We start from the raw sequence: 26,019 nt of genomic DNA, 5'->3' as shown, positions 1-26,019 counted from the left end.
TCTTTAAAAATCTCATCAGTGCATTATAATTTAATAGATTCATTCTTTCTATGCTTAATTAATTATATATAAAAAAAAAAAACAAAAAAAGACAGAAACCCTTCTTTCATTTTCATTTAGTTGTTCTTATAATGTAGCATAACACCAAATTAGTCTCCACTCGGTGGACACTGTTAACGATTCATTGTTATATTAGTTGTAGTTGCACAAAAAATCAAAATTGTTGGAATAAAATTCCTCTTAAATTGTATTAAAACCTTTCATATATTTTGATATATTTTATTGGATTGAGGAAAATTTATGATTTTTTTCTCATTTGAAATTCATTCAGGGCAGCAGGAATTACGAGGGTTATATTTAATCAATCATTTAAAATTTAGTTAATGTTTTGTTAGCTGTTTGTTTACTTATTTTTATTAAATCTTGTTGCCAAAGAAATTTTATATAAGAGAAGAAATTTAATTAAGCTTCTTTTAATGAAGATTTTTTTCTCATTTTGCATAGTTTTGTTTGGCTTGCAAAATAATAAAATAGAAAATACGCCCCCCCCCCAAAACTACTGAAGTTTCTTTAAAATCATAAAAGAACTCTCATAGCTTTTTCCAAAACAACTTCATGTCAAGTATAATTAGTGTAAGTTTGATTTTGTTAATATCAGCTATTAAAGACGCTAATTACAAGAATTAAAATTATTGTTTTTCTATTGATTAATGACAGGGAAAAATGTCTGTAATTCCAGGGCAAATTGTTGAATTGTTGTTTGTTGGATTTTAACAATTGAATTTTGGATTCTAGATAAACCGTGATATTAAACAGATTGCATTGAGTATTATTTCAAAATTATTTTGCAAATTTGGCACAGAGAAGCCTAAGAAATTGTAGCCACACATCATATTGCTCACAGATGTATAGAAAGTTATAAAAGCCAGAAGTCAGAAATTGTGTAGATTTTTGAAATGCTTTTATTGCGGTATTTGTCATGGGATGAAAATAGACAACACATGCAATTCGACAAAAAGATCTCACTGATTTTGTGGTTAATAGTTTATTGAGTTGGGTTAAAATGGAAGCAATATGAATCTAACTGGTTCCAGCTTAGGGGTGTTGATAAGAGTGAAAGTTTATTCAGTAGACATGTCCAGTTTATACCAACATGGAAAAGGATGTTAAATTATTTATGATGATGATGATGATGATGTTGATTTCAGTACTTATAAACCAACAGAATATAAAATCTTGCTCAGCCATTGTAGATGGCAAAAACTAATTACATTCTGTTAGAAATATAAGCATTGATGGTAACCGTAACAAACCAAGATATAGAACCAACATAGATGAATGTCTTCAAAATACATTCTTTACGATGACACATTTTTCTCTTCACACCATGCAAGTGTTTGAACAAATTCACATTCAAAAAAGACACATAAACTTTTCGTTGCCTGAATAGAAGTGTTTTGAAAACTGTTCTTGGATGAAGACAAAATGGGAATTGGAATTGATTGCAAATTTCTTACATATTTGCAGACAACAAAGTTCTTATGTTAGGAAAACCAACCAAACTTCAAACTATGTCATAATAATTGACTACAAGAAACATAACAGTATGGCTAAGGTTCCATAAACTGATGGCTCTTTTGAAAACCAAAACATCAAATAATAAAGAGTTCTGCCTATGCTGGCCATGAATTACTTCAAACTGGTTAACCTTCCAGAGGACAAGTCATCATTTTGAAAAGTTAGACTCCCATAAGAACCGGACAAAAGACGAATTTAAAATCAACGTGTCATCACAAAGATTTCTTATTTTGCAGAAACATAGAATCTGATCAAAAAGTAATGAAACCCCATAAAAAAAAAGAGATCTGAAATTAAACAAAACTAAATGTTATTGAAATGGAGTTGGGTTGGACATATCCAGCGAACAGGTGACAACAAATGGATGAAAATGTTGACAAACTGGATTCTGAGAAATGGTCAAGGAAACAGTTTGAAAAAGAATGAGATGGAAGAATGAATTGGATAGACTTGAGAAAAAATTAGAGATCAGACTTTCCAAACTAAAAATAAAAGAGGGGGAAAAGAAGATTTTTTTTTCCTTTATAATCTAGCAGTGGGACAGCAATGACTGATGCGATTGGTAGCCCTCTGTTAATGATTTTAATTATTATAGAGATATTGTGTCTTGGCAGATTAAGCAAGTTTTAATTTTTAGAATGTTTTTGAAATCTTTGAAATAACCTAAATTTATTTGAAAATTTGTAGATGAAGGCAAATAGAACTCATGTAAAACAGGTTTCAAATGAAATGAACTACACATACATAAGCATACCAATGGTTTGGGGCTTCTCAATATTGCTAATCCTTATTCAATAAAACCTGCTTTGATGATATTAAACTCAATTAGGTGGATCAGCTGTGTCAGTCTTCAGGCAACAGATGTTATATCTTACTCTAAAACCACTTTCTGAAACTCCCTATAAAACTGTGTACTTACCACACTCCATTATTTACACACCTGTGTGTGTGTGTGTGTGTGTGTGTGTGTGTGTGTGTGCATGCGCATGTATGAATGTGTGTGCATGTGTTGGATATTAGAAAAGAATAATTAGATAAGAAAGCCCTATATGAGAACACCCATCTGGACGGCTCATGTGTAAAAACTGACAATTTCCAAAATGATATTGTTTTAATCTCATCTTTTGATTAATTATCACTTGCATATGTTGCAGATTGTTGCACCCACATGAAAGCAGGAAACATTAACAGAAATTAGTCTATCAACAAATTGTATTACTTATGAAAGAAAAAAAGGAAGTTTTTATCTGGTTTGAGGAAACCAAAACTAAAATACTGAAAAGTCTATAACTAGTCTTGTTTGAACATCTTTTGATCAAAGATGGAACACCAAAATGATGTATTGAGCATTTTAATGTTGTTTTTTTTTTATATAACAAAAATAGAAAAGCAACCCCCTCTTATATACTTGTAGTAATAAGCTGATGGATTCTCAGGCAGTGTTTATATTTTTAATGCTGTGGCCACCACCAGATTGAATGGTACAATCCAGGGGTTGAAACCATAGTGATATCTGGTTGGTCAGCTGATGATGGGAATGCACATATGTTATGTTCGATTGTGCATTTCTTATATCCTAGTTTCATTATTCTGGGTTGTTCTTCTTTCTTGTAATGTGGGAAGGGTTTGTGGCTTCATAATCTGTGGGGATTGCTTTCTTTGGTGTTGTTTGGTTTTCTTCATAGGTAACCTAATTAGGCTTGGACAATGCTTTAATGTTGGTGTCTAGTTTTGGGAGGTTCTGTAGCATACATATATATATATACTACAAAATGTAAGAAATGTCTGAACAGTCATTCTGTACCTGAAAAATGGTGACAGGGTGTATATAATAATTATGTAAAATAATAACCAGGACATTTGTTTCTTCAACATCACAAGCAAAAAAGTTGGTTTTGTAAAGTCCGACTGTTTTTTCAGTATTATCAGCAAATCTTTCTGCAAATTGCCAAAAGTTGTCAGAATATTCTACTGTTAGATTCACAATGGATTTTTCTTCCTTTCCGATTCCTAGAACACTGTTGGGAATAGCACTTTCAGTTGTTATATGTTCCTTTCTTCGAATTACTAATGTACTTGCCTTAATTAACATGCATGATAGCCCCTCCCAAATTTCCTTCAAGATTTTGTCACATCCCCATATATCGCAAAATGACATCCTTCTTTCAAGAGGATGTACAAATACTACAATTCACTGCAATAGTGAACCCTTTGGACATCTTTGGTCTGAATCTTAGCATCACCTTTTTTTTCGGAATCTTCACGTTTCTAAAGCATTCTTTTTAAAACTTCAACTGAAGGATGGACTCTACCTGCACACATGGAAAGAAAGATACAATTTCAAAGGACTGAATGCCAACATTAGGCTCTGTGTGTGTGTGTGTGTGTTTGAGATCTGAGATATATCAGTTGCTAATGATGCTGTAGACACTACAGTTGCACACCCGTAGCCTGCAAACTTTAGATTGACTATCATCCTGAAGTTGACAAATATGCAGGGCCACGATACAAAATAATTCACCATTCATTATCATAGACAATTAATTACAAAGTATAGGCAATGTTAACAGCAATATTCTCTCTGTTTGATGTCAAAAATCATTTGCTCAGAAAGCACATAATTTTGTCTTTCTTTTTGTTGATTCAGTTATTATTTAACCTTAGTCAGCTTAGTACACATTCCTGGAAGATTATGAAACTTGGCATCCGTACCAAGAGAGCAGTGGACAACCCATACGGGCATTGATACGTGTTTTGTTGTTTGGTAATGAGACATATGTCAGAAAGTGAGAGAAGAAAACAGTTTCTCGACTCACTGCTTTGTTTGTCTCACATGGGAAAACAGGGAATTACACACTAAAGTCTTTCCCACCACCTAACAGTGTTTGCTCTGCATTGGTTTGCTCTACATTGGTTTGCTCTCCTCCTCATTTGGTAAATGAAAGATGGATGAGTTCGAAAAGAAACCCACTTTAGAAAAATTGTATTTTGCCGGTCGTCTTTAGCTGCAAGAGCAACAAGTAAGTATTAAACAGTGATATTGAATACTTATAAAGCAATTATCTCCAATTAAGAACTCAGCTGGACAAATAAAGAAATTTGTAATAATGCCTAGTACTTGTAAAACAACCTGGTGATCAGTCACACCAGCCAATATGTTTGAGATTGCCAACCTATCTGCAGCCTCCACAGATAAGAGACAATATGATGGGAAGCAAAACCGAATGGTGTCTGTTGAAGTGGAGTGAAACTGCTAAGTCTGCACATGCATCATTACTGAGTGGGACTTCTATATTCTTTATTCTGTTTTTCAATGGGTTGTGTAACCTTCAAAAGATACAAGTAGAAACTAAGGTTATTTTTGAACAGAATCAACAATTGAAAGTTTGCATTAATTCATAAAACACTTGTATAATATAAATGAATTTAAAAATTTATTTTTAAACATTACTATGAATGTTTTTATAAAATTTCACAATATGTGTATATTTGCAATAGATTCTGGAATTAAAAACTAAAATCAGTATATTTCTTACACAAACTGCTATGGTTAAAAGGGTAGATAGAGGTGTTTTAACCTTCAAGGTTACACAAGTAGTGTATTCTGCTCTAAAAAATGTTCCTCTTATAGTTTATAGAAATGTTTAAATTTTTATAGTTTTTAAAGTAAATGAGATGTAAAAGGAATTTTGTACAAGTAAAGGGTATATTGGTATCATGCTAAATGGAAGTTGATACAGGTTTGGGCAAATGTAAAGCAAATGTAAAGCTGATGACCATTCTATGTCTGTACCTGTTGTTCTTGTTCTGTCTTCATTGTATTGTGAATACATTTTTGCTGCTTCCAAATAAAACAGCAAATTAGAATTGTCTGCAGACCTCCCTGTGTATACCTTGGCATTTTACTTCAATGAACTGCTTTTACAGACAGAGTAATTTATTAAGTGTGACATACAATACTATCCTCAATTTGTAACCAATGGATGACAGCTGTTGACAATAAAAGGACATTCATCAGTGATAGCTGAACAAGTTAGTAGCTTTTCTACTTGAGAAACTTTTGTTAGATTCTAATTGGTCTTTAATACATAAGTTTACATCAAAATATACTCTTTACAGAGATTATTTTCTCTTTGCCTGTGTAAATTGTAATCATTCCACCTTTTAAACATTGGTCTTCAATTATTCTTCAGCTCTATAATTTGGTTATTTAACCCTTAACAGATTAGAAGGGATGTTGAAAACTCAGCATTTTTCAACTAAATTATAGGAGAGCCGCTGCATAATGAACTCGTTAGAATCAGCTCTTTAAATGACTTCCTTTCAAAAAGATAGACTCAATCACTACATTCCAAAAACAGCATATTATCTAGAATTTTGTAGCAACATGGCAATGAGTTTTGTCAATGTATTTTCTAGCTTTCTTGACTGCAGATACAAAGTTTGGGAGACGTACAATTCCTTCTTTTTCTCAATGGGAAGCAAACTTCTTTACCATATGCCCATGCTTGCACCATATATACATCTTGTGCAGGACACCTCTGTCTCCACCCTATACCTTAAATCTGTCAAATGAAACAAAGCCACGCCCACTCACTACTACTCCCTGCTCCCACTTGAGGGCTTCTTGTCTTGCAAGGTACTTGGTGATCCTCTCAGTGCTGGTACCACGCATAAAAAGCACTTGGCATGCTCTGTAAAGTGGTTGGCATGTTAGGAAGGGCATCCAGCTGGAGAAACTATGCCAAAACACAATATGGAACCTGGCCTTGCCAGCTCCTGTCAAACTGTCCAACCCATGCCAGCATGGAAAAGAGATGTTGATAGTGATAATGGTTTTATATATATATATACTGACCATCAAAGAAGATTCCAAGAACATTATATTGTGTCACACCACTCTTGTATTTTTCTTTTCTTTCTCCTTCCTCTTCTTTCCTTACTCCTACTTCTCTTCCTTCTTCATCTCCTCCTTCTCCTCCCTCGGCTGCTCCTGCTTAAACCATCAATTCTTTGTACTCATAAAACTATTTCCCTTCAGATTTACTACTACCTACTTACCAATCATTCACAAGAGAGAGAGAGAGAGTGCAATGTCAGTGTGCAAAAGTGCAAATGTTGTTGAGAAAAGAATTAGGTATAAGAGGAATCAGATGCAAGAGAGACAATTGAGCTGGTTTGGTGCTGTGATGCATATGGATAAGTGCAGCTGCATAAAATAGTGCCAGTTGCTTAATGTGAATGGAAGTTGTGGAAGAGAGAGAAAGATCCAGGAAAATGTGGGACAAAGTAATGAATGATGATCTCGAAGCGCTGAACCGCTGAACAAAGGGGGTGACAAAGACACGACGACTGAAAAGTCCCTGTTCTGCAGAGGACTTGTCCACTGCAGCAAAAATAATGTCTTGAAAGCATTCTGTTATTAATTTTATGCTTGTAACCCATTCTACTTCAAAATGCATTCCCCACATCTCAGTCTTCTAAAGCCCAGCTTTGCATCACACTTCTGTCTAGGGAAATTTCTAGTAGCTGTAATCTCTCTCCATGCATGCATCTATGTATGTGTGTGTGTGTGGATACATATATATGTATATGTGTGTGTGTATGTAGGTGTATACATGTGTTTCTTTGTCTTGCATGTGAATTGTAAACAAACATCACAGTCGTACAAACAGTGTCCTTTGTTTTCAATCTAACTTTAGGTTAGTTAAACTGTTTGTGACATATTTCAAAATTGAAAGGCAAATTCACTACAGAGAAAAATTCTCTTTTATGGTGAAGAAGGTGTTTCAACGCTAATCAGAGAGAATTTCTTCTCCAAGGTAATTGCAATGAATTTGCCTTCATATTGTTTAATGAATGGACAATATTCCATTTTCTTTTTATCTGAAATTTGCTCTGCAAAACCACCCGAGAGAACTTATGGTTTTATTTTCAGTAGTGAATTCATTGCTTAAAATGTCACTTTTCTTAAAGAAATAGTTATGTGAAATGATGTGAAAAGTATTGAAGAAAGGAAATATTTGAATAAGAGCAAATGCAGTTATTATAAATTGATGATATTTACTAGTAATTAATAAGTTTATAAAGTTTTGTTTGAGAAGAATATCATAAAACTACACAGCATATTGTCTGTAATAGAGAAGTGGCTAAGTATACCAATCTATGCCTTATAGATAAACAATAATATTGTATATAAAGTATGGCGTCAAACATTACTGATGCTAATATCTGTCCTAGTTTCATTGACATCTTTAGATGGAAGTGAAGATTTTAATATTGTCAGGAAGTGAAATCTGGTGCTGTTGCAACTAAAAATAGTAGATTTTTACAGAATGATGTTGGATGTTGGATATGAAAAGTTAAAGCATCTGTGTTCTAGTGAAAATAAATCATGTTTTTTGTGGTTAGCAAGAACTAACAGCAGTTTTAAATTCAGATCATTTCTTTTTAAACAAACTGGATAAATTAACCGAGTTAAATTAGTCAACTTTCTTCTTGGATCTTTTTATTTCTCTCAAGTTTTACATGTATAAATCAGAACTCCTTTCAACTCTTAACATGAAATACTTCATCAAAGTCTACAATTGCCCCAGCATCTCTTATTATGGCTGGAGATGCCAAACACACAAGCACACACATATGTGCATACATGTACACGCACACGCACACACACACAGAGCATTCTGAATGAGGAGAGGTGCCTCTTCACTTAGTTTGACTTCATCTGAAGAAGCAGGTGTTTACCATTGAGGTTCCAGAAATACAAGCCAATGGACCAACGTAAACAAAATGTATAAGAATAACTCCCCGCACACACACGGAGGTAGGTACAAGTGACAGTTTATGTGACACCAGTACCCATGAGCCCTCAAGGCAAGGACCTCTCAACTGAGGAAAAGATGTAAAGGACATAGCTGTATATGTATGGACAGCCATGGTTTTACTTAGCTTCGAATGTCTTCTCAAGCACAGAAAACCATCAGAAGTCTCAGCCCCTTGTCATCTCTTCTGTCTGGAGATCCTTTCTCACTGCTTTGTTCCATGTCTTCCTGGGTCTACCCCTTCCACAGGTTCCCTCCACAATATTAGAGATTGGCACTTCTTTAAGCAGCTGTCCTCATCCGTATGCATCACATGACCCCACCAGCTCAGCCCCCTCTCGTGCACACTACACCTGATGCCTCTTATGATAAATGCATGAGGTTCGAGAAGGAATTATTTGAAGCAGGCTTTTACTGATTCTCTTGCTGTCACCAACCTTTAATTATGTTCAAGTGAGGAAGGGATTGTTTTTATTCTTGAGGTCTTTGTAAGCAAAGTCAACAAAGAATGTCAACATCAGCCAATGACAACCATAAGTATATCAACAACATTTACACACACACACAACACATTCATCATCATCATCATGATGCCATACTGCTAGGGGTTGGATTGTTTAACAGGGTTCAACAGGCTGGAGGACCTCATTTTTCTCCAAGGCCTCATTTTTGGCATGGTTTCCATGGTTACAGGATGTACTGGCTGCATTTTTTCATGCTATCAACTCTATAGAGTTTGCTTTGCCATCATCAAGACCAAAGACAACTCTCAAGCCATGTGTTGTCACTACTTGAATCAATAATCAATCACTTAGGGCAGAGGTCACCAAACTCTTTCCAAGGTGGGCCAGATAAGCCTGGTACTTATTCTGTTGATCTCTTTTACTGAACTGCTATGTTACTGGGGACATGAACAAACTAACACCAGTCATCAAGTGGTAATGGCGAACAACCTCATGGTCCCAGGTTCAATCCCACTTCATGGCATCTTCTACTATAGCCTCAGGCTGAGCAATGATTTGTGAGTGGATTTGGTAGATGGAACCTGAAAGAAACCAGAACCATGTGGTTAGGAAGCAAACTTCTTACCTCACACCGATGCCTCGGCCTATCCGGCCATGTGGTGGAGAGATACAATTTAAGAAAAGCTACTTTATACTGCTGGCTTTGTTAAGAATAAAATTCTTTCATGAGGGAGATGGAAAGCATCTTTTAATGTTACATGCAAACCAATGTTGTCAAATAAGAAAATAAAGGTCTATTAGTTTGAAGATATTTAAATGAGAGTGAGGGGAAATATCAGTAAAAAAAGAAGAAAAAAAAACAAACAAACAAAAAACAAAACAAAACAAAAAAACAAAACAAAAAACAAAAAAACCCCCCAGAACTGTGCTGATAACTACAGGCTCTTGTTAGAAGTACCAGTCAGATGGTGACATTTTCATTGGACTTTATACTTCTTTATAATGTTATGTATACAGCAATTTTAAAATATATATATATATACATGTGTGTGTGTGTGTGTGCATATGTATTTATATATACACATTTGTGCATGTATGCATCTTACTATCTATCATTGTGTATATATGTATGTATGTATGAATGAATGTATGTATCTATCTCTGCATGTATGTATGTATGCATGTAGGAGCCTACTTTTGAGTGTGTGCAGAAAGACCCTCCACACAGAACCTTAGAAATATTTTTAACTCGTCCTCATATTGTTGTTACTTTTGTTGCTTTTAGGATTTAAAAATTCTAGGAAGAACATAGATGTGAGTGAAATGTTATAATTATAGCCAAACAGATAATGATGTATTATAATGAGTCACACAAGTGGGAATTTGTTAAATTATAGGAACAACCTTTATGAGTTTCCCAACTTAAAGTACGAACTTGTCAGAGTTATTTGTGAATGTATCATCAAGGAAAGTAGTTTGACCAACTTTGCAAGAAATGTCTGGCTTTGTGTGGGAAATGTTTCTTTTGACCGAAAGATACAAAACACCAAAGTAGAATTTAATGAATAAGAGTTGCAGTAATTGGAAATAACTGAAAATGTTTCCAAATATAAAGATTTCTATAGAATTGTTCATAAGAATGCTTTTGTATTGTTTTACTTTCACTGAAGCCTCTTAGAAGTTTACAGTATTTCAAGCTTTGTTGAAATAAAGAACACAATTGCTTTTTTATTTTTGGAATTATTTGTTTAAAATATTTCATGCAATATTCTTTTCATGGTATGATTTTAGGTTTTTTAGTCCACACATGTTTAAACAGTTTAAAATAGCCTGATTTTCATAAAAGATATATATTTGGAATTTGAGATTTCGTCTTCTGACAAGGGATTCTGTTTACTGATTCTTCTGGACATAAGCTTGACTATGTTTTGCTGAGAACTAATTTTTAATACCACTCTTTAAAGTCTACTGAGGATAAAATGTCAGTTCAAAGCTAGAATTCATTAAAAAATATGATATATTTCCAGTTTTCTTTGCTGACATGGGTGGGTCTGCATGATTAGTTCTCTACCTTTTGTCTTTTTTTTTTTTGTGTCCTTTTTTTTTCTGCTCGTTTGAGGTCCCTTGGCTCTTGGCCTAGTTCTACTCAGGTTACCACCCTTATTGGTTTACTCTCTTTTTATTACCCTTTATTACTGCATGTTCTTACCAGTTCAGTGATCTTTCTTGCAAACAACATTTGATGCTTTTAATTCACAGCTGGTTTTTTTTTTTTGGTAATTCATTCTATCTTTTTCTATTCTAATTAATTCATTACTTCTTCATTCTCTTCTAGCTTCTAAGATATCCTACAACTTTTCTCATCTTAGAATATACAAATCACACACAAGGATTTCTGTATGGTAGCATATGGATGCACAAATCAATGCAGAGTGGAAGAATAAAGCAGGATGTCTGTGCACCAACTCTTCCACTAGACTAGAATAAAATGCTGTGTATAAGTTTTCAGTAAAACGAACTGAAAAAATGTTGGACACAGCAGTTTATTCATTCTCACATCACAATTTATTCATTAATGATAAAGAATTTTAAAATTATGTTCACAGTTCTATTTCCATAATTTCTTGTTCTCTTTGCCAATCAAAACTGAACAACAACACATGGAACAGCAACTCTGTTAGTTCTCAAAGAGTGCCTGATGGTCTTTGATCCTTCTGTGTGGGTTTGAGAGCTGAATCCTTTTCGCTGATATGGAACAAAGAATTCAGGCATTTGAACAGAAATGCTCCAGAAGGCCCCTAACCCTAACCCTAACCCTAACCCTAACCCTAACCCTGACACAGAACACAAAATGAACAGCTTTGTCAATAAATATACTGGTAGACAGGAGCTACTCCTTGAGTGGACAAAAAGATGAAAGCTCACTTGGTACAGTCATGTATTTCGTCACAATTCCTTGTCCCAAACCATTCTTCAGGGCACAGTTGAGGGAAGACGAAAGAGAGGCAGACATTACAACCTTGTATTATCACATTACAACCTTTATTATCACATAACAACACCTGATATTCCATTTTCCCCTAGCATATCAACACTTCAAAACTATAAAGCCATACATTTTCATTTCTTCATTCTACCTAAAGCTAGGAATGGAAGCATAAGTGTTTCATTCAACATCCCTAAACAGCCTTTAATCAGGGACCTTTTGAGCCTGATGGACTGCTCGACGTGAAGAAGATTCTAACTGGGCCCCACCTGCAAGGTCATGCCCTGTTTATCTTGAAATGAGGTCACCATGTCACGCACATATGGTGGTGATGCATGTGCCTAGTGCACCTTTATCAAACAGATCGTCATGATGAGTATACTGGGATTATTATTATTATTATTATTATTATTATTATTATTATTATTATTATTATTGATGATGATGATGAGGATGAATAGCATAGGCAGAATGCTGAAAGATTTCAAAGATGGTTAATTTGAGTTAATCAACCAAATTACTTATTTTATTGACTTTGAAGTGATAAATGACAAAGTGAACTCTAATGGGATTTGAACTTAAAACAAAGCAACAAATCTACATTCCATGTGGTTATATTGTTTGAAACTCTACTGATTCTGCCAGCCACTGTCTTGACTTCTTACTTTAAATTTCATGTCGAGAAAGTCTGCGATAATCTGTCTAGTTTTGCTTTATAGCTTACACCGAATAGCCTAAAATTTTCAACCCCAATATGTATTGTATTACGTTTAATAGTTGTCAGATCTTGGATGTACCGGGAGACTGGCATTAACAAAGATCAGTTATCACTTTCTAGATTTGAACATTCATAGTCAGACTCAAGGATTATTCCAAGCTGTTTAGAAAATTACTGGAAGGTTGCTGAGTTTAAGTGCAGTCAGGATTGAAGCTGCCAGAACCAGATTCCTGTCTGTCAATTATCTTGACCAAAGTGACAATTCTTTAAACTTTAAACTCTATTCATGACAGCTTCATCATATACATGCATGCATGCATGTGTGTGTGTGTGTGCACACACACACTCACACACATGGCTGGATTCAACAAGTGTTTGTGAAAAATCTCATACAGAAACTATTTCATTCTGTATAGCATAAACAATGAACACTGTAATATACATTACAAACTGTATTACACATAGTGGTGCATTATTGGTGATAGGAGAGAGGAATATATTCTAAAAGTATGCTGTAGGTAAGGCCTTTAAAGCAAAGTCGTTGGTAGGTTCTCTCTGTGATGACATTAGACATGATATTAATTTTTTTTTTTTAAATTCATGTTGAGAGACAAGGAAAAAAGGATTCTATATGATGTTGAAGTGAAACAACATCAAAAGCCTGTATTTATTATAAATAGGAATTTATTTGAAATGTGTATAGTGAAATATGTATAGTGAAATATGTATAGTGAAATATGTATTCCTTTTTCTAAAAGCAGTAAGACCTATTTTATTGACTTAGTATGTTTGAAAAACAAAGCTGACTCTGTTTTTGAACTGTCAAGTGACAGGCGCTGAACTAAACACGGTAAAGAATATACTAGTTTGGTTTTCTACCATTTGTGCTTCCTTTACAGTTCACAGCAACAATATTGGTAGAAAAGCTGTAGTTTTAGAGGAACTTGTATTAAATGTAATCTACACAGGAAACAACAAACATTCCAGATATAAATTATTACTACAAGATGATGATGATTATGATGATGACAAAGAAGATCATTGGACCATTAACATAACATTTTGTGCTTTTCACATATCATTTTAGTTAGTTTATATCCAATCAGGGACTGTAGTTTTTTCATTTTATTAGAATTTTCTAAGTAATGTAGCAACTCTTCTTAGTAGACTACAATTATAAATGAAATGGCGCATTTGTGCTTAATTAGGAAAAATGTGAGCATTGTGAAAGAATGTTAGGTGAAAGAGAAAATGGCTCAAGCCTCTGTCATAGGTCATCGTTCATTTAAAGAAACAATCTTTGCAATACTCATTGGCCTAGTCCCAACATCAAGAATTTTATCTTCTGCTTTAGTAGATTTGGTGTGAATCAGAAAGAGAGATGGGTGTAATGTGAAAGTTGAAAGTTTTGGAGAAAGGATCTTCTGGAGTCAAGTGTTTCATTCTAAATAGAGTCTTAATTTGGAGTTAAGAAATTTTAGATAAACATGAAAAAGCTGGATTTTTGTAATTTTGTAATGACATGATGAAGCTTGAAGAAGCAGATTAAGTTGATTAAAATTTTTTTTTACTGTAACACAGAATTGAGAGATCATGGCTCTGATGCTACAGACGTGTGGTAAGAATGTCTCAGGAAAGAATCACTGGACAGGTTTTATGGACAAAAGCCAAACTAGCAGAAGATTCAGGTTTAGACTACAAGCAAGTTGGTTGGATAACATCCATGAGCTTGGTTGGTTTCTCTTGGGGATCCAGCTGGATTAATTAAAGACAATTGCTTTGAAAGGATCTGATGGAAGATGTACTTGTGGACACCTGCCCCCATGACCCTTTCAGGAATAAGTGAGTGCAGAAGATGAGGTGAGAGATGAACACAGAAAGTATCACCATTCATTCTCAGTTCAGCTACAAAAGAAGATTGTTCTGAAATCACATCCAGAAACACTCTTATTTTCATAAACTGTTACAGAGGCTGATGAAAATAAAAACAATGAATAAAATAAAAATGCTTAAAAATACTATAGAAAATGACAAAAACAAAGCTCAATAGCAATCTTGGATCTTTGATTTTAGGGCCAACATTTATATCAGTTATATTTCTATATAACATTTATATCAATTATATTGGTTTGTATAAGAAGTACTATTTTAATTAAGTTCAAAAATATAGAATTTATGTGTTATGATTCCAAAATTTTCTCTTTTGGATTTAATTAAAAATATTAGTAGGGATGATGACCAAATGAGTGGGATTGTGAAGACAATCAACCAAAATCGGGTTCCATCAAAGGATCTCCAGCATATTATTGTTCAACAGGGTGTGTAGCTCAAAGACCAGGCAGTCTCTCCTGGTCAAGCTGCTACTTCACTATATTGAGAGGATACAACTCTGGTACTACAGAGATGAGGTCAGAATATTGCAGGAAAGAATAGCAAGACAAGTTCTTCAAACTGAGTGAACTGGCAGGAGACATAGGGTTTAGAGAAGGCGAAAAAGATGGTTGACTAATATTTATCATCACAGGTGGTCATGCTTGGGTATCCTGCTGGTACTGCCAGTTGCTTCTGGTCGTACCCTATGGAGGAGGTGCCTGGATATTTCCCCCCTTCAACCCTTCAATGAAGAATAAATGGATAGAGAAGAGATAATTTTGATATCTCTCTGGTCATATTTCTTATGGCATCATCTTTTCTACATTTTTAAACAGCAAACTGCCAGGAGTCTCAGTCCCCTGTCATCCCCTCTGTGAGGCCCAACATCTAAAAATCCTTTCTCACCACTTTGCCCCACATCCTCCTGGATCTACTCCTTCGACATGTTCCCTCCACAAATTCTTTTCACTATTTTTGTAACATTTCACTTCATCATCATTCTCATCGTCATTTAACGTCTGCTTTTCATGCTAGCATGGGTTGGACGATTTGACTGAGGACTGGTGAAACCAGATGGCGACACCAGGCTCCAATCTGATTTGGCAGAGTTTCTTCATTTACTTTATTAATACTTTAGCAAAATATGAGTCATTTTCTCATTTTCTTTTCCATGCACAAATTTATTGCCTTGTCTCAAATATCACAAGATTTTAACTATAAGAACAAATTCGCAATAAAGTGGATGTATGACACAGTTTCTTAGTTCTTCGTTTTATCCCATTATGTGAAGGCCTTTCTTTGAGAAAAGGCTTGATGTCACAACTTCCAAATTAACTGCCTCATAATTTTTGTACTTGAAACAGGGATAGCCAAGTTAACATACTGAGTGAACTAAAAGGAATTTTCAATCCTATGAAAGAAAAATCTTTACTGTTAATTACAATTCTTGTGAAGGAATACAAGAGAGAGAATTTAAAAGTTTAAATTGATTGTAATTAAATGTTGACCTACAGTGAGTAATGTATGATAATGAATGCCAAAACAAATTTGTGTGTCAGTGTGTCACACTTTGACCCCCCCCCCTCTCACTGTTCAATAACACTTCTATTCCTCCTGCTGGCTTGAGAGTAACAGTAGGCATAGAGACGGAGACAACAGTGATGGTGGTGGTGGTAGTTAAGGTGGTCAGGGATGATGGTGATAGTAAGAGATGTAAAAAATGGCAAAGTCAAAGGTATTGATAGTGGTGACATCAGAAGTCTGAATGGTGTGTGTATGGTACTTGTGATGGTGATGCTTGAAAACAATCAACAGAAAGAGAGAGAGAGAGAGAGAGAGAGAGGTTAGACAGAAAAAAAAAATTATACTGACACCCAAATGGGAAGACAAAAAATGTTTATCACATAGCTTTGCAATAAGTTCCAAGTTGACAAATTATATCATTGTTTTTATGAAAATTGTTCATTGCTTGAAAAATATTGGTCAAGTTTAACATAATTTAATATGTACTCAATGCATAAAGTGTCATTGTTGGGCTCAAGGCCCGATGAAGAGCCCTCCACAGGAGCTAACTTAAAAGCTGCCCAATAGGTGAAAGAAATAGGGTGAAGTTGCATTTTGTAATTACGGAAGCTTTCCATTGCAGTAGCAAAAATGGTCGGAGATTTATGGAATGAATGATACACGAGAGACAAAAGGATGAGAACCACCACAAACGTATAATTTGGGTGGAATTAGTGTTTGTCATTTTTTAAGGTCAATGATGTCATAACACCATTTTGATATTGTTGATATTGATAAAAACCACAATAAATATATCAGAATTGACAGACATTCTGTTGTCAATTGAAATATATATTAGTTTCACTTCTCTCTCTCTCTCTCGTAGTATTTCAGGCAGAAGAAAGTTCTACCTCTTCCTCCTCCTCCTCCTTAGGGCAACAATGGAATCATTTACTCAACTATTTCTTTCTGTTTCTTTAACTACACTTATCCACTGACAAAAACAGAATTATAATAAATTTTATCAGATACAAAATAGGCTAAACAAGTGGATCCCCCTCAATGGTTTATTGATAACTTTGGGTATTTAAATCATTTATGAAACCCAGCTGCTTTTAGCTCAAGAAATTGTAAATTAGACCAATCTCAATATTTAATGGAAATTTTCTCTTCAGGTTCCCTTGTTTTATGAAATGATTTTAGCTCTTAGTTTTGATATTCCCTCGAGAATCATCTTCAGTGGATAACACACCGTTTATATTTTTGATTAAAGTTCTGTTCTATATTGCAATCAGGAAATTGATGCTGATTATGGCGCCATTTAAATAGAAATGTCAGAGATTCATATGATCTTTTCTTTACAGGCTTCACTTCTCCCATCACCACAATGTTTTGGGACCTCAGAGAATGAAACACAAATTGTTGTAACATTTCAACCTCATAATTGTCATATATGTCACCTTGTTTGAAGATATCCTAAGACATGGTTGACCTTTTGTCTTTTCCAGCTATTGTCTCACCAAACAGCTGGTATCAAGGCTGTTATAGTGTAAAGGAGATCTCATCAAGTCTATCAGAATGGCTCTCAGGCAATTGGAATCTATTAGACTGCACTCAAAAATGTTTCCTGCAGGGGTAAGTTTAGAACTTTTTTTTTTTTTTATCTCTGATTTAATAGTAAGAACGGAGATTTTACAAGAAATGTAGCATATATTTTAGAATGCTAATGATATGAAAATATTAACAATATTAAAACACTAACAAGGTGGTGAGTTGGCAGAATTGTTACCGTGCTGAGCAAAATGCTTAGCAGTGTTTCATCTGTGTTTAGGATCTGAGTTCAAATACCACTGCGATTGACTTTACCTTTCATCCCTTTGGGGTTGATAAAATAAATACCAGTCATGTACCGGGGTCAATGTTATCGACTTACCCACTCCATCGGACTTGCTGGCCTTGTGCCAAAATTTGAATCCAATATTAAAATACTTACAATATTAAAATACTAATAATATTAAAATACAATATTATGAATGTAAAAATAATGACCTCTTTGATAATAAATAAATTCTTTTTTTCTAAATTTTCAATTCTTTATCCTGCAACCGACAGAAACACTTGCCCAATCCCAGGCAAAATCCAAATCATCAATGTCCCCCATTGTGACTTCGTAGCAAAATCCATTCCTCGACTCAAATTACATTCTGGCATCCATCGCAGCAAACAGATGCAGCTTCTTCAGGTTTTATGAAGTGTGTCATTTTCATTTCTATTTGTTCAAGATTTCGTCTCCTTGCGGCCATACTGGAGCACTGCCTTGAGAAATTTTAGTCAAACTAATTTACCCCTGAACTTGTCTTCTTTTTAAGCCTGGTACTTATTCAATCAGTCTCTGTTGCTGAACTGCTAAGTTAGGAGGATCTAATCTTTGGTACATTGCATTTTCTCTAGAATTGTTTCCCCCCGCCACTGTCCTGTTACTACAGGGGAGAAAACTCATATGATGACATAATGCACCTACTGTGTGCTAAAGGTTAAATACACAAACACTGGTTGTCAAGTGGTGGTCAACACAAACACACACAGACATGACAGGCTTTTTTCACAAGGCTTTGACTGGCCTGAGGCTGTAGTAGAAGACACTTGCTCAAGGTGTCATGTAGTGATACTGAACTTGGAATCATGTGGTTGGGCTGCAAATTTCTTACCACACAACCATGTATATTCGTATGTTTTGCAAGTATTATTTCCATTACATAATTGGTATTTTACTGCTGCTGTGTTCTGGATATCTTCTTTTAGGGATAATAATTCTGCTTTTGAGTATCTGTTTCTTCTTTTTCCCTGATATCTCTCCTTACATTTGAAAGAGCATAATTGGTGTTCTCAGCTTGACATTTGGATGGTTGTTTCTCCAAACTCTATAAGGTATAATTTGTATTACATTCTTTTGTGGGAAATATCTGGACAGTACACAAAACCCTCAGAACTTCGTGGGGTTTAATCCTTGTCCATTTGTCTTCTTTCTAAGTTTCTTGCTATTTTCTATCATAAGTGAGTTGCTGGGACGTTTCACCCCTCCAAGTTCTTCAGTTTCTTTTTGTGATTGTTATTCTTTAACCCTAACCCTAACCCTAACCAAGAATGTTCCAGCTTTTTCTCCCAGCATCCTCTCACTTTTAGGGCTTTACAACTAAACCCATGTATTCTACCCCTGTCTTTTGAGACACTAAGTTGTAATTTGAGGAAAATTTGACTGAATTAAAATTCCCGTAATTGGTTTTTTATTCCTAAAGGGTAATTTAGCAGAGTCTTAAACTTAGCATGTTTTTATCAATACTTTTTCTTGCAAATAAACCCTCACTTGGTGATTTATTTAATGTTTTGTGTATTTGTTGGTGGTGTACATATGTGTATGTTTGGCTTACAGCTGCAATATTGTCACCATTCTTTCTTCCACTTGCAACAAGTCCTGTAACCCCTAACCCTAACCCTTTTACTGCTATGATTCTCGATGATTTTCTCAAGATTTTTGTATCTCTGTGGAGTCCTATTTTGTTTAGCTTCTGTGTGTTGGAGTTGTTTCACTGAAACTAAATTTCCTGTTTGATGCACCACACACTTCATCTGGATTTATCATTATCTTGCTATTTGTAATTTTTTTTCTCTCTTCTTTTTCAATGCCATACCAGATTATTATGATTCATCTCAGGTAGTCCATTATATAGCAATAATATGCAATTATGTGTATCTGTATTGCGAGTGAGAAGTAGGTTTTGGTGGAAAGAACCTGAGCCAAGCAACATGATGACCAGTCGACAGGTGAAACTGCTATCAGGACACTACAGAGAGATTTGGATATGTTATGGACTATAAGTTGGAAATATACTAAGATGATGGATATGTTTCTGGAATTTAGAAAATTTGTAACAAATCAAAAATAAATAGCAGCAGACACACTAATTTGGTGATCTTTAAGTTTTGGACTTTCACTTTCTCATTCTGCATTTAGTTTCATTTTCATTTTTGCTGTTGTTACACATGTTCATATGTATGTATTGTGTGTGTGTGTGTGTGCACACACATACATACATGCACATATAAATATGCATACTTTTATATATATATATATATATATATATATATATATATATATATACACACACACATGATCATCATTATTGTTTAACATCTGTTTTCCATGCTGGCATGGGTTAGATGGTTAAACAAGATTCAGTGGATTGGACACACACACACACACACACACACACACACACACACGGTCTCTCACCCCCTCTCTCTCTGTATATATATGTAGAGAGAGAGAGATAACATCTCTCTTTTCGTTTGCCTATCTACCTATGCATTGTTTTGCAATTCTTCATTGGTTATCAAACAAATGCTACTTACGTTGAAGGATTTACATGTGGCTGTTTAGTTGTTCAAGGGCTGACATGTTATTAAAGACCATTTATTTATTTTATGAAACCTTAAATATGATACCATGTAGGTATATGCCTAATTGCAGTTTATTTTTATTTTCCAAAATTTTTCATTGTAGATATACTCTCGCCGGAATGTCAAATTCCAGCAAATGTCTTTGTACAAATTCTACCATCAATTTATCAGAAGAACAATTGTCAGCTTGTGACGAAAGGTAAAGTGTCATGTTTTTTCCTTAATATTTAAATGTTAAATCTGCTGCATCAATAATAAATGCCTTGTACAAACAGATTCAACCTCCAAACACACCCAGCCTCCACACACACTCTACCTCTAAACAGGCTCAGCGTCCAGAGAGACTCAGCTTCCAAATAGGCTCAGCCTCCAAACAGACTCAGCCCTCAAACAAACTCAGCCTCCAAATGTACACACACTCAGCCTCCGACCACACTCAGCCTCCAACCACACTCAGCCTCCAAACACACTCAACCTCCAACCACACTCAACCTCCAATCACACTCAGCCTCTAAACACACCCAGCCTCCAAACACACTCAACCTCCAACCACACTCAGCCTCCAAACAGATGGAGTTTAACTACATCCTTCACATTTAATTATCATGTGATAATTATTTCGAGTGTGTTATCGGAGCAGACTGAAATATGACAAGAGATGTGATTTGCTGGAGGAGGAAGAGGAGGAGGAGGAGGAGGAGGATTGTTCAGTAATATTCAAAACTACAATAAAAAAATTTCTAAAATTTCATGTTTAATCTAATCTTGAGCCTTAAAATCAATTTCTTCTGAAAGTCTATTCACATCACGTCATCTTTGTTAAACCATTAATTGTATTTAATTAAGATGTGGCCCTTTACATAATTGCAAAAAAAAAAAAGAATCTTTTGTTGAAATAGCCTCTCCTAAAACAAGGCGAAGTATATTCAAGCTAATCGTCTTACCTCTTGTTGAAGCAGCTAGAATTCTAAGCCATTTCTCTTTCCTGGGTTCCCAAATCAAAATATGTTCTGAATTACATCATAAAAATATCTAATTAGATTGTTAATTAGATGCAGATTAGATTAAAGCAACACTTGGTTGTTTGCAGTAATTTAATGGTGAACATATTTATTCTTGAACCAATGCAGGCTTATATATTATAAAAGGTTGGGGAGATTTGATTCAACAATAATAAGCTGCATCTTGAATTTAGCTCTATGTCAACTTTTAATTCCTTTCAGAATGGTTTTAACATCTGCCTTTGATAAAACTGTGTGTTTTGATGTTCCTTATTGTGCCGAAACTTAAAGTTTTGTTTTTAATAAATGTAAAGAAACCAGAGTAACATTAAATGTCAGAAACTGTCTTTTAGGCTGTTATTTGATCAACTTAGAATGTGGCTGTGATGTTTTAAAAGTGTTGTGCTTTTTGAAACGAAATACTAAATGTGGTGGGTGAATGATAACTGGAGTTAACTAATGGCTAAAAATGTCCAGAGTTCAAACCCGATGGATGTAACCAGTATTTTAACCAAGTTCTAAAATATTCAGATGGTACCACCATTATCGATATAATTTCTGAAAAACACAAAATTAAAACTAATGTTTAATAATATTTGTATGGCACTATAGAAGAGGGGTGAACCAGTTGAATTTTTTTCTGTGGCTATGGGGTGTGTATGTGCCCTATCACTTGTGAAGGGTCTTAACAGGGCAAAAAAACAAAAAACAATAATTAACTTGCTTCATTGAACCTAACTCCATAAATAGCTGAGTACTTGATGTGAAGTGGTCAAGAAAGAGTGGCAGCAGCCATTAGCTACAAATTACTTCAAGACAACTAACATGATTTCTTTGAAGAATAAAAAGACAAAAATGGGCAAGCTCATTGGATTGCTGAAAGTCTTTGAAAAAACTTGAGGGAATGTTGCTGAAATATATGGATTCAGAACAAGAAATAAAAGAAAGATATAAAAAAAATAAAATGGTGGAAGACTTGAGAGGAACATCAACAAAGTCTCAAGCCATTTTCCTTAGAAATGTTTTTTTTTTTTATTGTAACATTCTCTCAGAAAGAAGTGAAAGGAAAACATATTCACTATGTTGTCTGTAGGGTTAAGATTAGCCTTAGATTTAGGGTTAAGATTAGCCTTAGATTTAGGGTTAAGATTAGCCTTAGTTTTATTTGGTTTACTTAATGATAATCTGAATAACTGGTTGTTAATGAACAGTTTGCCAATGTCTTTAAAACAAGCCAAATTGAATCCAGCAAGTTGTAAATGTTTCGCAAATTACCTGACAGGAATCCTATGCAAAAACGAATTGAAACGTATGGAAGTATAAAATCTTAGAGCAAAAGATATTGAGGGTATGGGAAATGGAATTCTAAATAATATCAGTTCTAACTGAAGGTCTTAGGAATCCTGAACTAAGACTAATGAATCAATTGAAAAGTCTTTCTGCTTTCTGACAGAATACAGTTTATTAGATCTGGTTTCTGATATATAACTGAAAGTACTGAACATCACCTGAGATATGTTGTCCTCTGTTTCTATAAAGTAACACTTAATATTAATCAACTACAAATTCAATAATTATAATAATTATAATGGAAGACAGGTATATTGAGAAAAGGTAGTAACATTTCCACCAACTTTATCAATGTTACTGCTGTCAGGAATCAAAGACAAAAATCTACCACCACCAGTTAAGGATTCTAAATCTAACATCTTTACCTTCCCAGAAATAAAATACATTCATCAAATATTCTCCATGAAGAAATTTTACATATTTCCTTTTCTTTACAGTTGTTCAGTTGGTCTTGACTTCAAGTGTGGAGGTTTTAGCCATGGTCAACCCTTTGTAAGCCTCTATGAGTCTTTAGGGCCGTATATCACCAGTTCCTCCTTGGTTGTAGTTGCTGATCACATAGTCATTAACCGTCCGGTTACTTTAGACACTTTTGCTCAGTTGGGAAAAGTGTACAATTCCACAGATGGTATGTATTCTCATTATTTATGCATATTCTATTAACTCAATTTTTAATTACTTACCTAACAAACTGATATTCAATTTTTCTGTCCTTTAAGATGAGAATAGAGATTTTTAAAACTTTCACAATAACAGTCCACATAAAAATTAGCAACAACCTTCTAACTACATATGAAGAAAACAGTTCTGGATCAAAATTTGGATCAAGTATTATTCCTGAATTTCAACCAGTGTCATGATATCTACAGACATGCTAGAAATACATGTACAGAAATCATTTGATAATTTATTTGAAGTTTTCACAACTGCTAATTGGAACTTATTTATCAAAGAGATTTAATTCTATTTTCACAATCAAATCTTAAAATCCAATCAAAAGTAAAAACAGGATACAAAGTAAAATATGGCAACTGTTACCATATCTTGTATCAGCTGATAGTCTCTTTTAATCAGTTAAAGGATATTGTCTGGAATTAACATCAAAATCTAAATCAGTTAAATAAACCTGACAAATTTAACCATGCAACAAACTCTCCTTAAGGTGGTGGACTGGCAGAATTGTTAGCATCCTGGGTAAAATGCTTAATCACGTTTCATCTGTCTTTGCATTCTGAGTTCAAATTCCACCAAGGTCAATTGTGCCTTTCATCCTTTCAGGGTCTACAAAATAAGTACTAGTTGTGTACTGGGGTCAATGCAATCAACTTACCTCTCCTCAGAATTGCTGGCCTTGTGCCAAAATTTGAATCCGATATCGTAAGAAATCTCAAGTTCTGGATTAAAAGAGTCCACTTTTAACTGTTTGACCTGACCTGAATTGTGAAAAATATATAAATCTTAAAATAAGAGCAAATAAGAGCTTTTGTTTGCTGCCTATAGAGTCTAATATAGGAAATATTTTATATGAGTTTGTACAAGTATTAATAATTATTTTAAATGGCAAAAAGAAGTTTATACTAAAACATCCAATGAAATGTATTCCAGACACCTTTTCTTTGCATGATTCCAGAATCTTGATGCAAACATCATAAGGTTTTTGAAAGCTTTAACAACCAATGAAAATAAATCCTTAAAGAGGTTCTTTTCAGGGGTGCAACCATTATAAGGACCAAACCACTAGAGAATCAAATTGTAACACTGGATAGTACCGTTCAACAGGTTAAATCTTTACAACAATCTCAGTCTGTTGCAAAATTCTAACTTGGTTTTGTTGTAAATACCAAAACATGTAGAATATGTTTTTTCTGCAACAATTCCCATTTCCCATCACAAAAGTATAGCAAATCTATACATCTATAGGCGTAGGAGTGGCTGTGTGGTAAGTAGCTTGCTTACGAACCATATGGTTCCGGGTTCAGTCCCACTGTGTGGCACCTTGGGCAAATGTCTTCTACTATAGCCTCGGGCTGACCAAAGCCTTGTGAGTGGATTTGGTAGACGGAAACTGAAGAAGTCTGTCGTGTATATATATATATATATATATATATATATGTATGTATGTGTGTGTGTATATGTTTGTGTGTCTGTGTTTGTCCCCCCAACATCGCTTGACAACCGATGCTGGTGTGTTTACGTCCCCGTAACTTAGCGGTTCGGTAAAAGAGCCCGATAGAATAAGTACTAGGCTTACAAAGAATAAGTCCTGGGGTCGATTTACTTAACTAAAGGCGGTGCTCCAGCATGGCCACAGTCAAATGACTGAAACAAGTAAAAGAGTAGAAAAAACAAAAGCAAAAAGCAAACAAGGGAAATAACTCCTATAAGATTAGTTAAAATTTTGGGGACAAAATGGACGAAAGAGGTTGGCGTTGGTGTGACCTTTGGAGTTCATGGACCAAAAGAATCAGATGTGTTTTAGTGTTATTGAACCTCGTCAGAGAGACATACTACCCAGTTGGTAAGATTAAAGGGTTTCTCTATCTCTCTCTCTCTCTCTGTCTCCATTAAGGATTAAAGGTATGTAGTAATGTTTATTATGAATATCAACAATTGGGCCGCGAGAAAATATTTGAATGGAACATTTTGCATTCTAAATACAAAACCTATTTTAGATTGTCTAAAAATATCGACCCCCTAATTCTATTGGAATTATCTGTCTTGTTTGTTGGGGCTAAGATTTTAAACATCCAAGACAGTGGCTTTTTCTACAACTTGCATGGATAATTTCAATGACTTGCAGTTTTCAACTCCCTGTATTGTACTCTGAAAGACCCCGTCGTAAGCAGAATGCTCGTCTGAAGTATATTTCTTCTCAGTTATGTTGTTGATGTTTATAACCGTACTCTTCCTACGTTGACCAACAAAAGTGTTACATATGAAGAGAATAATATAATTATGAGGCTAGTGATGCAAGGGGGACAAATGAGGAAATCCTCAATCACAAAATTTATTGGCTTCAAATTGAATTAACTTTAAGCTAAACAGTTATTTTAAACCTTCGCTTTTTAACCCTTGTTAAAATATAATGTCAAGCTTTATTTAAGCAAATATTTTAAACCTGGTAATCTTTGTTAAAATGGTCAGAGAACTTATGAAAACTTATTCACAGTCTGTTTACAACGTCAGAAACCCCCCCCCTCATTAGCTCGTCGCTCCACCCCTCTCTCTTTCTCTCTTTCTTTCTTTCCCCCTCAGTCTGTTCACA

General features: G+C 34.6%; 1 protein-coding gene across 1 annotated transcript in view; it reads left to right on the top strand.

Moving 5' to 3' along the window:
- LOC106880231 (polycystic kidney disease protein 1-like 1) overlaps positions 1-26,019 on the top strand; it is a 246,725-nt gene that overhangs the window by 33,394 nt on the left and 187,312 nt on the right. Inside the window, exons 2-4 of the mRNA XM_052970309.1 lie at positions 17,454-17,580; positions 20,507-20,602; positions 23,192-23,382. Of these exons, the coding sequence (XP_052826269.1) occupies positions 17,454-17,580; positions 20,507-20,602; positions 23,192-23,382 (414 nt within the window). The remainder of the gene's footprint in view (positions 1-17,453; positions 17,581-20,506; positions 20,603-23,191; positions 23,383-26,019) is intronic.

Source organism: Octopus bimaculoides, chromosome 9, assembly GCF_001194135.2.
Source record: "Octopus bimaculoides isolate UCB-OBI-ISO-001 chromosome 9, ASM119413v2, whole genome shotgun sequence".
Taxonomy (NCBI): domain Eukaryota; kingdom Metazoa; phylum Mollusca; class Cephalopoda; order Octopoda; family Octopodidae; genus Octopus; species Octopus bimaculoides.
Note: the sequence above shows the minus strand (reverse complement) of the source record. Positions and strands in the feature narration are given on the sequence as shown.